At 33.4% G+C, this 12,737-nt stretch overlaps 2 protein-coding genes across 2 annotated transcripts; one reads left to right on the top strand and one right to left on the bottom strand.

The window, feature by feature from the left end:
- Positions 1-240: 240 nt before the first annotated feature.
- LOC129800234 (mediator of RNA polymerase II transcription subunit 22) lies at positions 241-827 on the bottom strand. Its single transcript, XM_055844503.1, has 3 exons — positions 725-827; positions 557-658; positions 241-492 (listed from the first exon to the last, which is right to left on the bottom strand). Exons 1-3 carry the CDS (start codon positions 825-827, stop codon positions 275-277), a joined length of 423 nt encoding a protein of 140 aa, XP_055700478.1. The 3' UTR covers positions 241-274.
- Positions 828-945: 118 nt separating this feature from the next.
- Positions 946-9,076, top strand: LOC129800025 (endoplasmic reticulum chaperone BiP). The gene is made up of 3 exons (XM_055844381.1): positions 946-1,277; positions 1,764-1,902; positions 6,744-9,076. Exons 2-3 carry the CDS (start codon positions 1,778-1,780, stop codon positions 8,584-8,586), a joined length of 1,968 nt encoding a protein of 655 aa, XP_055700356.1. The 5' UTR covers positions 946-1,277; positions 1,764-1,777; the 3' UTR covers positions 8,587-9,076.
- Positions 9,077-12,737: the final 3,661 nt, after the last annotated feature.

The raw sequence follows: 12,737 nt of genomic DNA, 5'->3' as shown, positions 1-12,737 counted from the left end.
ATTACACCTATTACACCTTGAAATTCTGTGGGAAATGGGAATCTTTTACTCGATTAAAATTGCTTAATTATAGCTGATAAATACATTTGAGAAATTGCATAATATGCATAGCTTTATTTGTATAAAATTTTCAACGGAGAAAACATCTTGGGGACATGTTGCAAATACTAGCCACACGTGGCGCTGATGTCGGAGAAATTTGCAAAAAAACTGCATCCAAGAAAAATGTAAACAAAATGATTTCCGCGTGAAAGATTTCTATTTTCCATGTAAATTACTTATAAACACTAGTGTAGTATTCCTCCTCGAGATCATAGAGATCAGCAGCCATATCATCTCGCAGACTCATTAACTTTTTGTCGCAATCCGCCTGTGTCGATCGATACAATTGTGAATTAGCTGTTATTGCCTCATTGACCGAATGGAAATCATTGAGAATCAAATACTGCTTAATATCAGACACCAATTTCATTAGAGATTCTCCAGCACGTACTGAAATCCATTAAATACCACAAAATTGAGTAAAAATCCCCAATAAATAGAGCAATTTGCCTACCAATATTTGCCGCACGAACTTGCATTTCATAGGTATCCTGTTCGCATTGCGTTATCTTCGATAGTTGACTATCATTCTCCCCTTTGGCTAGTTTAAGAATTTCTGCAATGATTTATTTCATTGTTATTTGTTTACATTTCCCGAAGGATATTTTCTCAGATTTCTAACCTTCAAAATTCTCTTGCATACTCTTGACATCATCTTTGAGACGGATATTGTAGGTTTTTAGGAGTTGCTCCTTGGAATTTGGCAAATTCCTCTGAGTCCCCATTGTCTCAAATCACCAGAAAAAAATGATGCAACAAACCCGGGAATTTGCAGTCAAAAATGTAGTGCAACTTTCACAATTTCACGCAAATGTTTTGCTTTTCACGGACAAAAACAAATGCCGTATCGTGTTAAAATGGAATTCGTGTACTTGACCCCAGGCGGCGCTCTGTCGGTTGCTTTCGTGGACCAATCAAATTCAAACAACAATTCTGACGTCGACCAATCCGAGAAATCCACGCTTTGATATCAGCGCCTCAAATTGAGGTGCGAACAGTAGAGAAAAGTTAGTTTTTCAGTGAACGCAGAACCAAGTGGAAGAATCAGTTAATAATTTGCCTATTTTTGGTGTTATTTCTGTGAAATATTGGTGGTAAACCAGTGGAAATAGTCCTTTAAACATCACACTGTGGATATATTGTGTAGATTTTGTTGAGAATTGCTGGAAATTGAGGTAATTAAAGGGATAAAAAATGCATGGTGAAATGTGGCCGGCATCTCAGTTTTTTCTACCTAATCCTGCTAATTCCTTGAAATTATACCTCTTAATGGATGTAAACCCGCTTTTGAGATCCCTTTCTACCAAAGCCATTACTCTAGGCTCAGAAATTTCCCAGGAAATTGGGTAAAAAGGCATAAAGAATGTTCCAGACTACGTCATCAATCTCAAACGCATGACGAACAAAAAAGTACAACGTGTCCCCTTGAAAATGCAAAAAACTGCCACTAGAATTCGGGAAATGTGATGCTGGCAGGGTAATTTGTCAGGGAATGCATGGCAGGTGGACAGAAGTGTCCGGAATGTTAAAAGGGGTCAAGACATGTAACTGTAAAAAAATCCATAGATGCTCCATCATCAGAATTGCCCATCACGTTTTACTCTCGTGACCTATTTCTGACAATTTTATTAATCCTCTCCCCTCTCTGATTTCTTTTCCAGGCACAGAGCCCAAAATGAGAATACTGAGATATTTGGCCATCGTGGCCTTTGTCAGCCTGGCGCTGGCTGAGGAGAAGAAGGAGAAGGACAAAGACATTGGCACAGTTGTTGGCATTGATCTTGGAACCACGTATTCATGGTAAGTTGATCGTTAATACTTGAGATCCCAGATTTGTACCTTGTGCTTTTGTCCATAAAACGACTAGAACTTCCATGACAGACTAATGCGTGGTTGTCTCAAGATTGGACTAAATTAACATTACCTTTCCATCCATGGCGACTTTTTGCTTCAAACCAAAAATTGTCGTAAATTCAAAGGAAATGCACAGAGAACTCTTGCCTTCAGCTTTCAAGGATTTTTTTTAAAACAAAATTTCATAAAACAACGCCTACTTATTGAGGAATGCAAAATGTGCTCTTGTTGCTAAGTTCAAAAGATTTTTTTAAATATATTTTTTTTTACGTAATAATTACCCTTTGAACATTATGAGTTACGCATGGAATTTTACTCTTAAGTTTCTTTTTATTAAGCTATAATTAGTGTATCAATTTAGCTGCTTGATAATCTATTTTTAATTTGGTAATTTATTAAGGTAAAGTACCCTCAAGTCGACCGGTTCCTCAATTCGACCGGTACAGTTATTTATTCAATTTATTTATATTTGCACTAATATTTGGCGTATGATCTAACATTAATAGGTCAATTATTTTATGAATAAATACGAATCAGTGACAATTTCATAGCAATTCATTATTAAAACGTTCAAATATTGACCACCGAGTCGAGTCGAGGAACCTGTCGACTTGAGGGCACTTTACCCTATTAAATCTTTTCTCATTAATCGATATATAATTTAATAGGAAAGATATTAATTATTCTTTTGTTTCGAATATGGTAACTGCATCTTAAGGTTAAAATAAAGATTAAGATCAAGTTTAAATCACAGACGGGAAGGTCAGGATCAAAACTTTAGTTAGCTTGATGAAGCTTTGAACCTAATTTGTTCAAATTATTAAATTTTAAATAACTTAATTTTGAATATTTCTTGATTCCTTAAATAATAATGCATGATTAAATTTTAGGCATTATCTATTCATAATTAAACGCCTACTTAATTCTGGAATATTTCGCTCGCATGGCGTTTTCTGATTGGCTAGAGCTTTAAAAGCTTTGGAAGTCTAGCCAATGAAAGACAGTCAAGGGACTAAAATAGATGATCTCAAATATCAATTTACACGTGGTTAATGCTCTAATAAAGAAATCATTATATTTTTTTATTTTTATCGTAAGCACACGAAAGGATTTATTTTCTAAAAAGAAAATGTCTTTTTAAAGTGTTTAACTTAATTTAAATTGCAGGCAGAACTTTATATACTACGATATATCCCTTCGATCCCTTCAAATTTCAGATAAATCTTTAACTCTTTCCGGACCGCAGTATATGCTGCAAGCCAATTTCGTCATTTTTTAATCACAAATATCTAAGCTCAGGAATTAATTCAGGTCCTACAAAAAAAAAAATCTTACATTTGGACATCCTTATAGTTTTTAATCATAGACAAGAATAGGTTTTTTATCAGCTCTGAATAATTAAAAAACTTTGTTTTGCACAGAATATTCATATGCTGCTTTGGATACTCAGAGTCCCAAAAGAGACGAAAGAGTTAAGTCTTAAATCTTTAATTCGGATTTTAAAGGCCGATTTGTTTTCTACGATAAATAAAGTGTTAAATTTCTTTAAGCTTTAGGTAAACTTAAATATAACAAACTTCGCAATAACAAGCTGAAATAGAAATGTCAAACTCATTAATTTTTTTTTTACTAAATTACAAACCTTGGGATGACATTTAAAAATTATTGCAGAAAATTTCAAGAAAGGACCAAATATAAATGAAGCAAGCGTCATTGGCTTCTAAATCAGAATCATTAAACTTTTATTTTGACAGTAAATAGTTAACTTAAATCTTTAAGCATTTATAATCTCAGAATTGAAGGTATTAACTTCGAAATTACCAAATTTATGAAATTTTGTTTGATTGTTTGCAAAATATAATAAAAATCAAAATACAGTGGCTGTCTTTGGAACATCATTGATAAAATTTTATTTGTAAATAAATAATACATTAAAAGAAAAACATTTTCTATAAAATGTTCCAAAGAAAAAGAACAAATAATAAAAGCATACTAAGATACAATTTAAGGTCTGCAAGGGCTATGTGGTTATCAGACTAGAGGTTTAGCTCAGTTCCTTAAGGTCTCACAGTCTTAAATAACAAGCAATTTTATTGATTTTTTTAGAATCAAGATAATTCGCCTTTAATATTCCAATTTTAGGTTAAAATTTTCCAAAAAAAATTTGACTAATAAGAAATCAGAGAAGCTAAGCCATATGGATAAATCTTTGGTCTTATACATACGGTTTTCAGACTAAAGGTTTAACCCAGTTCGTGAATTTTTATAAGAAGAGACCTTACAGTGATTTTTCAAAATCGTATTGTCATTAGATTTTAATGTACAATCTGAATTGTAAATTTTCTAAAAAAAATTTGTCTTTCAGGAAAGTAGGTCATTTAAGCAATGGCACATAAAAATTAGGTCTGAAGCCTGGATTACAAATCAGATCAACACTGGCTTGTTATTCTAGAAAGAGTTGTGTTTTACAATATATTATCTGTTTATTCTTTTAACGATGAAAATTTAAATTTAATGTTCTGCAAAATATGATGGCCTCTGACACACCTTTTAGATCAGGAAAATTTCATGTAACCGAAATTCACATACTGTTCTCTCTCAAACGATTTGCATATGTCTAACGCATTATTTTGGACTCTTCTTCTTTTGAACGTCACACCAAATACGATTTAGTTTAATCGAATTTTGAGTACGAAAGAATGAGGTAGACATATTCAAGGCATTTGAGAAAAAAAGAATGTTATTTTCGATTTTATAAAATTGTCCCGAGCCGATCTAAAAGGTGCGCGATCTAAAAGGTCTCCCTTTTTGTTCTTTATTGTTTTTTCTCATGATTCGACAAAAAAATAATTTACTCATAAAACCGACGTTTCGGAGGGGGTTTCCTCCTTCCTCAGGTATGGAAATTTTTGGGAAAGAACTTGTCACAAGAAAAAATTGTTACACTACTTTTAGGACTTTGCACTTGGAACTTTTCATCAACTGCTCAACAGCGACTTATTTTGAAGTCTTCTAATGGCTCACACAAACTTGCAAATGAACGAGGACCTTCTAAAGACGATAAAACATAAAAATATAATCAAACAAGAACTTTATAATAGAATTTTAACACTAAATAATCATACAGAGGAAGTAAAATATCGCCAAAGGTTTGCAAGTCTATTTCTTATTAATTGAGCAATTTTCTTTAAATGTTTATACGAAAGAAATGTCTTTTGTAGTGTATTATTATATCACCTTAGAACATGTCCTTTTTAGTATAACAGTTTTATAATAGTATTTTAAAGTCTTAAATTTATATAATACTAAAAAAAAATTATAATATCTTGTTGAAAACAGTCAGAAAAGATATTATAACAATTAAATTTATCATTTTTAAGCACTTAAAAAACACTGAAAGATTATTTTTTTAAATTATTTTTTTTATGAACTTTTAGGAAATACTACTTCCCATAATTTCGAACTTTATGAACAAAAACAGCTACAAAACGTTTTCAATGATAATTTTAAGTTAATTTTGTTTGAAAATGTAAATTGTTAGACACGGAAAACTTCTCCGTGTGCTTGCATGATTATTTGATATTTTATTATTATAATTCCTTATAATAATCATAAAACCACTGGTAATAATACAATTATGTTACTTCTTCACGCTAATGTCACGCTATTTGTCCGTCTTTCCGTCCTGCTGTCGCCAGCACTAGAGGCCAAACGGTTAGAGATAGAGCCTTGGGACCTTCGGCGGACCCCCCATAAGTCGACCCAAGGACCGTTCACATGTCCCTCATTTTCCGCACACTCCTCCCCTTCCCCTCCAAAACTATGTTTTTTTTGGGATTGCTCGAAAACGCGTCATGTCATTTTTTTTTTCATTTTTGGATATGTTTTAGAGATTACCCAGGCGGACATTTCGTCCATATACGAAAACACCGCTGAATCATTCCTAATACGGTTTTTCAAGGTCAAAATTTAAAAAGACACTAGAGGGCGCATTTAAAAAGCAATTGGGGTCATATTTGGGGCCGTTGGAAAGGTCTTGGAATTTCTGACAAAACTGAACTGGTTCCAATCGGTTTTGAATCGGTAATGAACAGGTTCGTAACCGATAATTTTTTTTTTACTTTAAAATCAATCCTATTACTTTTAAAACTATTTTGGGGGATCTTTTGAGAGATTTATGAATCGGTTCAAATCGGTTGAGAACCGGTGAACGGAAAATGATGCGAAAGTACTTTTGCGGTATAGCATCTAAGTCACTAGGTCGAGCATTTCGTAAAACCTGGGACGCTTTGCCACCCCTTTTTCCTTTTGCCATCTAAAGTTAGGAAAACTCAAAGTTCCAACTTAAGGCGTTTACACATTAGGAACAGTTTTTTGTTAAAAATTGCATTTCTAAAGAAAATTGTCTGCACTGCTGTAGGGTAGAAACAAACTTCTGTCAAACATCTGTAGACTTGATTCCAAATTACCCTATTTTACCATATTACAGAGAATGTTGAATCTACTGAATTTTTTCCGTTAATACGTAGCGTGTTATAAATAACCATTAAAATTTAATGATTTTTTGTGCATTATAGTGTCTATTAAATTTTTTTAATGAAAACCAAACACTTTGGTCATCTTGGTTGGAAAAAAAATTCGATAGTCTGGCTGAAAAAAACACACACATTTATTTTGTGTTAATTGAGCTATTGACAAATTTGTTGTGAAAATTGTTTTTTTTTTTGAATTTTTGCTGCAATTAATTGCATATATATATTTGTTTTGTTTTTTTTTTGTTTTTGCAGTGTTGGAGTATACAAGAATGGTCGTGTGGAAATTATTGCCAATGATCAGGGAAATCGTATTACACCATCGTATGTGGCATTTACGGCTGAGGGTGAACGTTTGATTGGTGATGCTGCTAAGAATCAATTGACGACAAATCCGGAGAATACTGTCTTTGATGCTAAACGTCTGATTGGGCGTGAATGGACGGATTCAACGGTGCAGCATGATGTTAAATTTTTCCCATTTAAAGTGATGGAGAAGAATAGTAAGCCACATATTCAGGTGGCAACGGGATCGGGGAACAAAGTGTTTGCACCTGAGGAGATATCTGCGATGGTTTTGGGCAAGATGAAGGAGACAGCTGAGGCGTATTTGGGCAAGAAGGTGACACATGCTGTTGTAACTGTCCCAGCGTACTTCAATGATGCTCAGCGTCAGGCTACGAAGGATGCTGGTGTTATTGCTGGACTCAATGTTATGAGGATTATCAATGAGCCAACAGCTGCGGCAATTGCGTATGGATTGGATAAGAGGGATGGAGAGAAGAATGTATTGGTGTTTGATTTGGGTGGTGGTACTTTTGATGTGTCCCTTTTGACCATTGATAATGGGGTCTTTGAGGTGGTAGCTACAAATGGTGATACCCATTTGGGTGGTGAGGACTTTGATCAACGTGTTATGGATCACTTTATAAAGTTGTACAAGAAGAAGAAGGGTAAGGATATCCGGAAGGATAATCGTGCTGTGCAGAAATTACGTCGTGAAGTTGAGAAGGCCAAGAGAGCACTGTCCGGAAGTCATCAGGTTCGCATTGAAATTGAATCATTCTTTGAGGGAGAAGATTTTTCAGAGACACTGACCAGGGCTAAATTTGAGGAGCTCAATATGGATTTGTTCAGGTCAACCATGAAGCCGGTGCAGAAGGTTCTTGAGGATTCGGATATGAGTAAGAAGGATGTGGATGAAATTGTTTTGGTTGGTGGTTCTACGCGTATTCCCAAGGTGCAGCAATTGGTGAAGGAATTCTTTGGCGGTAAGGAACCATCCAGGGGCATTAATCCCGATGAGGCTGTTGCCTATGGAGCTGCTGTTCAGGCTGGTGTACTGTCGGGAGAACAAGATACCGATGCCATTGTCCTGTTGGATGTCAATCCACTGACAATGGGTATTGAGACTGTTGGCGGTGTCATGACTAAACTCATTCCACGTAACACAGTTATTCCCACCAAAAAGTCCCAGATCTTCTCAACAGCTTCGGACAATCAGCACACTGTCACGATTCAGGTCTACGAAGGAGAACGTCCAATGACCAAGGATAATCATTTATTGGGTAAATTCGATTTAACGGGCATTCCGCCGGCTCCAAGGGGTATTCCACAGATTGAGGTGTCGTTTGAGATTGATGCCAATGGTATTCTTCAGGTGCAGGCTGAGGATAAGGGTACAGGCAATTCTGAAAAGATTGTCATTACCAATGATCAGAATCGTCTAACGCCCGAAGATATTGAGCGAATGATTAAGGATGCTGAGAAATTTGCCGATGAAGATAAGAAACTCAAGGAGCGCGTTGAGGCAAGGAATGAACTTGAAAGTTATGCCTACAGTCTAAAGAATCAATTGGGAGATAAGGAAAAACTAGGAGCTAAAGTGTCAGAAGATGAGAAGAGTACAATGGAAGAGGCTATTGATGCCAAAATTAAATGGTTAGAAGACAATCAAGATGCCGATTCGGAAGATTTTAGGAAGCAAAAGAAGGAACTTGAAGATGTTGTTCAGCCAATTATTGCGAAATTGTACCAAGGACAGGGAGGTGTTCCACCAACAGCAGGAGATGATGATGATCTCAAGGATGAACTGTAGACATCGTAGACATAGGTGAACTAATTACAATTAATTTAAAAACAAAAAAAAAAGAAAATTATAAAAAAAAAGATGCAGAGAAAGAATTGAGAAGTGAATGGCAAAAAAATGCGCGAGAAAAAGTGAAGCCCAAGTTAGAATTAAAAAAAAAATAATAATCACAGCTAATTATTTATTACTGTCAAAGAAAAATATCATTCTCTTTTAAATTGCTTTAATTCTCTGCAAAAAGAATGTTTCATCGTTTTTTTTTTTTTTTTAAAATTCTTTGTTAAAGAAAAAAAAGATTTTGTTGGTCATCGACATTTAAGCTGTGCATCTCTTACATTTTCCAGTGTACTATCTCCACATTTTTAGAAGACGCTAGCAGGAAAAAAAATGAATATAAATTATATTGATTAATTGACTGATTGTGTGCGTGTGATTTATTAAGATTACGTAGCGACTGTATGAGGTGAATTTTATAAATAAAAATAAAAAAGAATAGAAATTATTGGTTTATCTCTTTTGGCGCCGCAGAAACTTGCCAATTGTTAAAATTGTTTGGACATTTGAACAGTTTCAAGCAAAAGCTCCCGTGTCGAGAATTGATAATTAGGGGAAAGTCGTCTGCCTTCAAACGAAAAATGTAGTTCCAAATTTAAGATTTTTTTCTGAAGAATCCACAAAATGGATTTTATTTTCTACTACACCAAAAAATTCTCTTGTTCATTCGGCGTATATGATTACCTCATTCAGCACTCGCAAGTCCTCAGTTTTTCCTTCTGAGGAAATTAAAAAAGTGATGTCGATTTGTATGAAGGCAGCTGGCATAGTCTGCCTTCAAACGCGATGCAGCTGCCTTTAAATGTTTTTTTTTCACTGAGAATATTGAATTAATAAAACTAAATGGGATATAAATGATTAGATTGAAGCTTAACGCACTCATTAAAATCATCACTGCAGTCAAAAGACATTAAACAATAACTTTTCTTCACATTTTTCTGATGCACTGTTTTGCACATGAAAATTTGGAAGAAAAAGCCATTGAAATTGACAATTGTCAACTTAAAACATCCCGGCCGGAGCAAGATAGCAGGTTATAAGTATTTGTATGACGTTCGTCAGAGAAAAGTAGGAGTTCGATTTCACATGTTTTGATGTATGGAAAATAGGATTTAAAGGCACACGACACGACATTAGCATTTAAAGGCTGCTGCAGGGTGATATTTGCAAATTTTTGCCACCCACAAAAATTGTGTCATCTGAACCAAAATGTATTAACAGAAATATTAAGCCTGATTAACCTTCTATGTGTCACAATGGAAGATTTATTTGTAAAATGATTTTTACTATGAAAAATCACATGATTTGTGGAACATCAAAATTACAGTTTAGAGCTCATTTTCATTTTTTTTGATCTAGCATCTAGGAAATAGGAGCTAGGCTCTAAATTTTTTGATGATTTGTGAGGATGATGGATAGCTACCTAATAGTTAATAGAATATAATTTATGCTTTTGAGAACAACGAAAAAATCGCAACATTTGAAGGCTGCTGCATTTAAAAGCAGACGACTTTCCTCTATATAAAAATATATTTTTTGTGGTTTTGTCAGCTCCAAGGGGGAGATATTTGGGTGAAAATGTGTACACCACTTCCAGGTACTTCCACGATTTGTATGGAAGAGACCTTCGCACTTCCAGAACTTCGTAACACTCTCGAAAATGCTGCAATACTTCCAGCACTTCTTGCACTTCATGCACTTCTTATACTTAGAAATGAATAATTTATTTATTATGATGAAAATCTAATTAGGGTAGGGTGGGGCAGTTCACCCCTAAATTGCAAAATGGATTTTGGGACCATTTTGCACAAAGATGATAAACAGAAGTAAAACTTTATATATTCTGTGAATTACAGTTGGGTTTAGGGTTAATAAAAATAATAACAATAATCCATTACTTTCATTAGTCTATTGTGGAAAAATTAATTTCACTTGAAAGGCAGAATGTGTGAAAGTCCCCCATTGCGAGGCAATTTCAAGATAAATATGAGGCAATTTTTGAGAAAGATAAAACGTGTTTATAGCTAGGATGATTAACTAACGGATGGGGCATTTTAATTCAGAAAACGTATATTTTTCTTAAATTCTTTATAATTTTTAAGTCTTAGATCCCACAAAAATAAATATAACACGAAATGGTAAGCACATGTACAGAGAATGTATTTTTATTGAATTTAAAATGTTACTGGTGTTACAAATAGAAAATTTGTCAGAAAATTTCAAAAAAATTGCGAATTTTACGTCTTTTTCATATAGGTTTTACGAACTGTTATCCTCGTGTAATCATTATAAATTTTGAGCCAATGACATAACATTAGATACTCTTTCATTTGGTAAAAGTTTTAAAATGATTGCATTTGGTTTTATACTAAAACTAAAAAATCACTTAAGAAAAAATATACCATGCTCTTGTACGGAAAATGTATGAGAATGCTCCGCCCTGGTTTATAGGAAACTTGCGATACCAGAGGGGCAATTCACGAAATTAACCAGCCAAAATTTTGACTGGTTAACTGCATGTTTTCTGTGAAGCGAATTTCGCCAACCCTGTAAAAGGTGCGTCTCCTCGCTAAAAATGGAGGGCGTACAAGGTTTTGGGTCTTGTACCTGCTGGAATTTCTGGGTGTACCCAGACAATTTCACCCGCCAGCTCAAGACCGGCGGGTACGATTTTTTTACCAAAATCTTACGAAAAAGTTATTTGCATTATTTCATTTAAGTAAAGATACCTAAACACAACAACAATAATAAAATATTGTATTTTAAAATTTTATAAACGTTAAATACTTCATGCGTTCTGAAAAATAGATTTTGGGAAAGTTCAGTGATTAAAGGAATTACTATTTAGGGATTTTATAGGTCTCGCAGATTGTTTATCGTTAAATTTTACATTTAATTTTAATATTGTTAAATTTTACATCTGACATTATTTTTCATCAAGCTAAGACTTCTACAATGATATTAAAAAAAAATTGTGATATCAAATTAACCTTCTCAAGACCACCACGTGTCAATAAATACACGCATCAAATATATTATATTTGCAACGTTTGAAGTACCATTTACCATGTTTAAGTACAAAATGAATAAAATTTTTATTATCAGAATAAATACAATTTTTCTGATGCTACTCCTGACTCTCGAGAGGTAATTGGTCTTTACAAACTTACAACATTTATCATAATTCTTAGAAAATATATGTGACGACATCTTTAATACCCAAATAATTTTTTAACATTCTAATATTTAAAGTTTAAATTGTATTTAGAATTTAAAACGAACTCAACGTTATTTTGGAATAATGGATTAAAATATAAACATTTATATTTGCACTAAACCAATATTGCGATATTTATTTTATTTGATATGAAGGATATGAAGTAACACCATTATATAACACCATTCAATCTTCAAAAAACTACACCAAAATATAAATTATATTTGTATTTGAATTAGAATTAGAATGCTTCTTCAAGTTCTTAAAATATTATAACGACTCCCAATTTTAAATACGCGCCATAAATTACCTGGTAATTGCGTTTTGCCTACTTTTCGGCGAATAAAGACAGACTGAAAAATGCATTAATTAGGGTTATTTCACTTTTCGCCACACCAAATGTGTCTCCGCCATATTCGCCATCCAGTCAATTTTGACTGGTTATTTCGTGAATTGCCCCTCAGAATTGATTAAAATTACTATTTTGAAGTCTTCTAAGACTCTAAAACCTAAAAATATAATCGAACAAGAACTTTATAACAGAATTTGAACACTAAAATTGATCATACAGAGAAAATAAACTATGGCCAAAGATTTCCAAGCCTATTTCTCATTAATTGAACAATTTTCTTTGAATTTTTATACAAAAGAAATGTCTTTTGTAGTGCTAAGCAAATTCTGTACATTGTTGGATCATTATATCGCCTTAGAACATGTCCCTTTCTTTTAGTATAACAGTTTTATAATAGTATTTTAAAGTCTTGAATTTTTATAATCCTAAAAAAAATTTACAATATCTTGCTGAAAACATTCAGAAAATATATTATAACAATTAAATTCATAATTTTTAAGCACTTAAAAACACTGAAAGATTTTTTTTTTAAATTTT

This window comes from Phlebotomus papatasi, chromosome 1, assembly GCF_024763615.1.
Source record: "Phlebotomus papatasi isolate M1 chromosome 1, Ppap_2.1, whole genome shotgun sequence".
In the NCBI taxonomy this organism is placed as follows: Eukaryota; Metazoa; Arthropoda; class Insecta; order Diptera; family Psychodidae; genus Phlebotomus; species Phlebotomus papatasi.
This window is presented reverse-complemented; position numbering and strand designations above follow the sequence as displayed.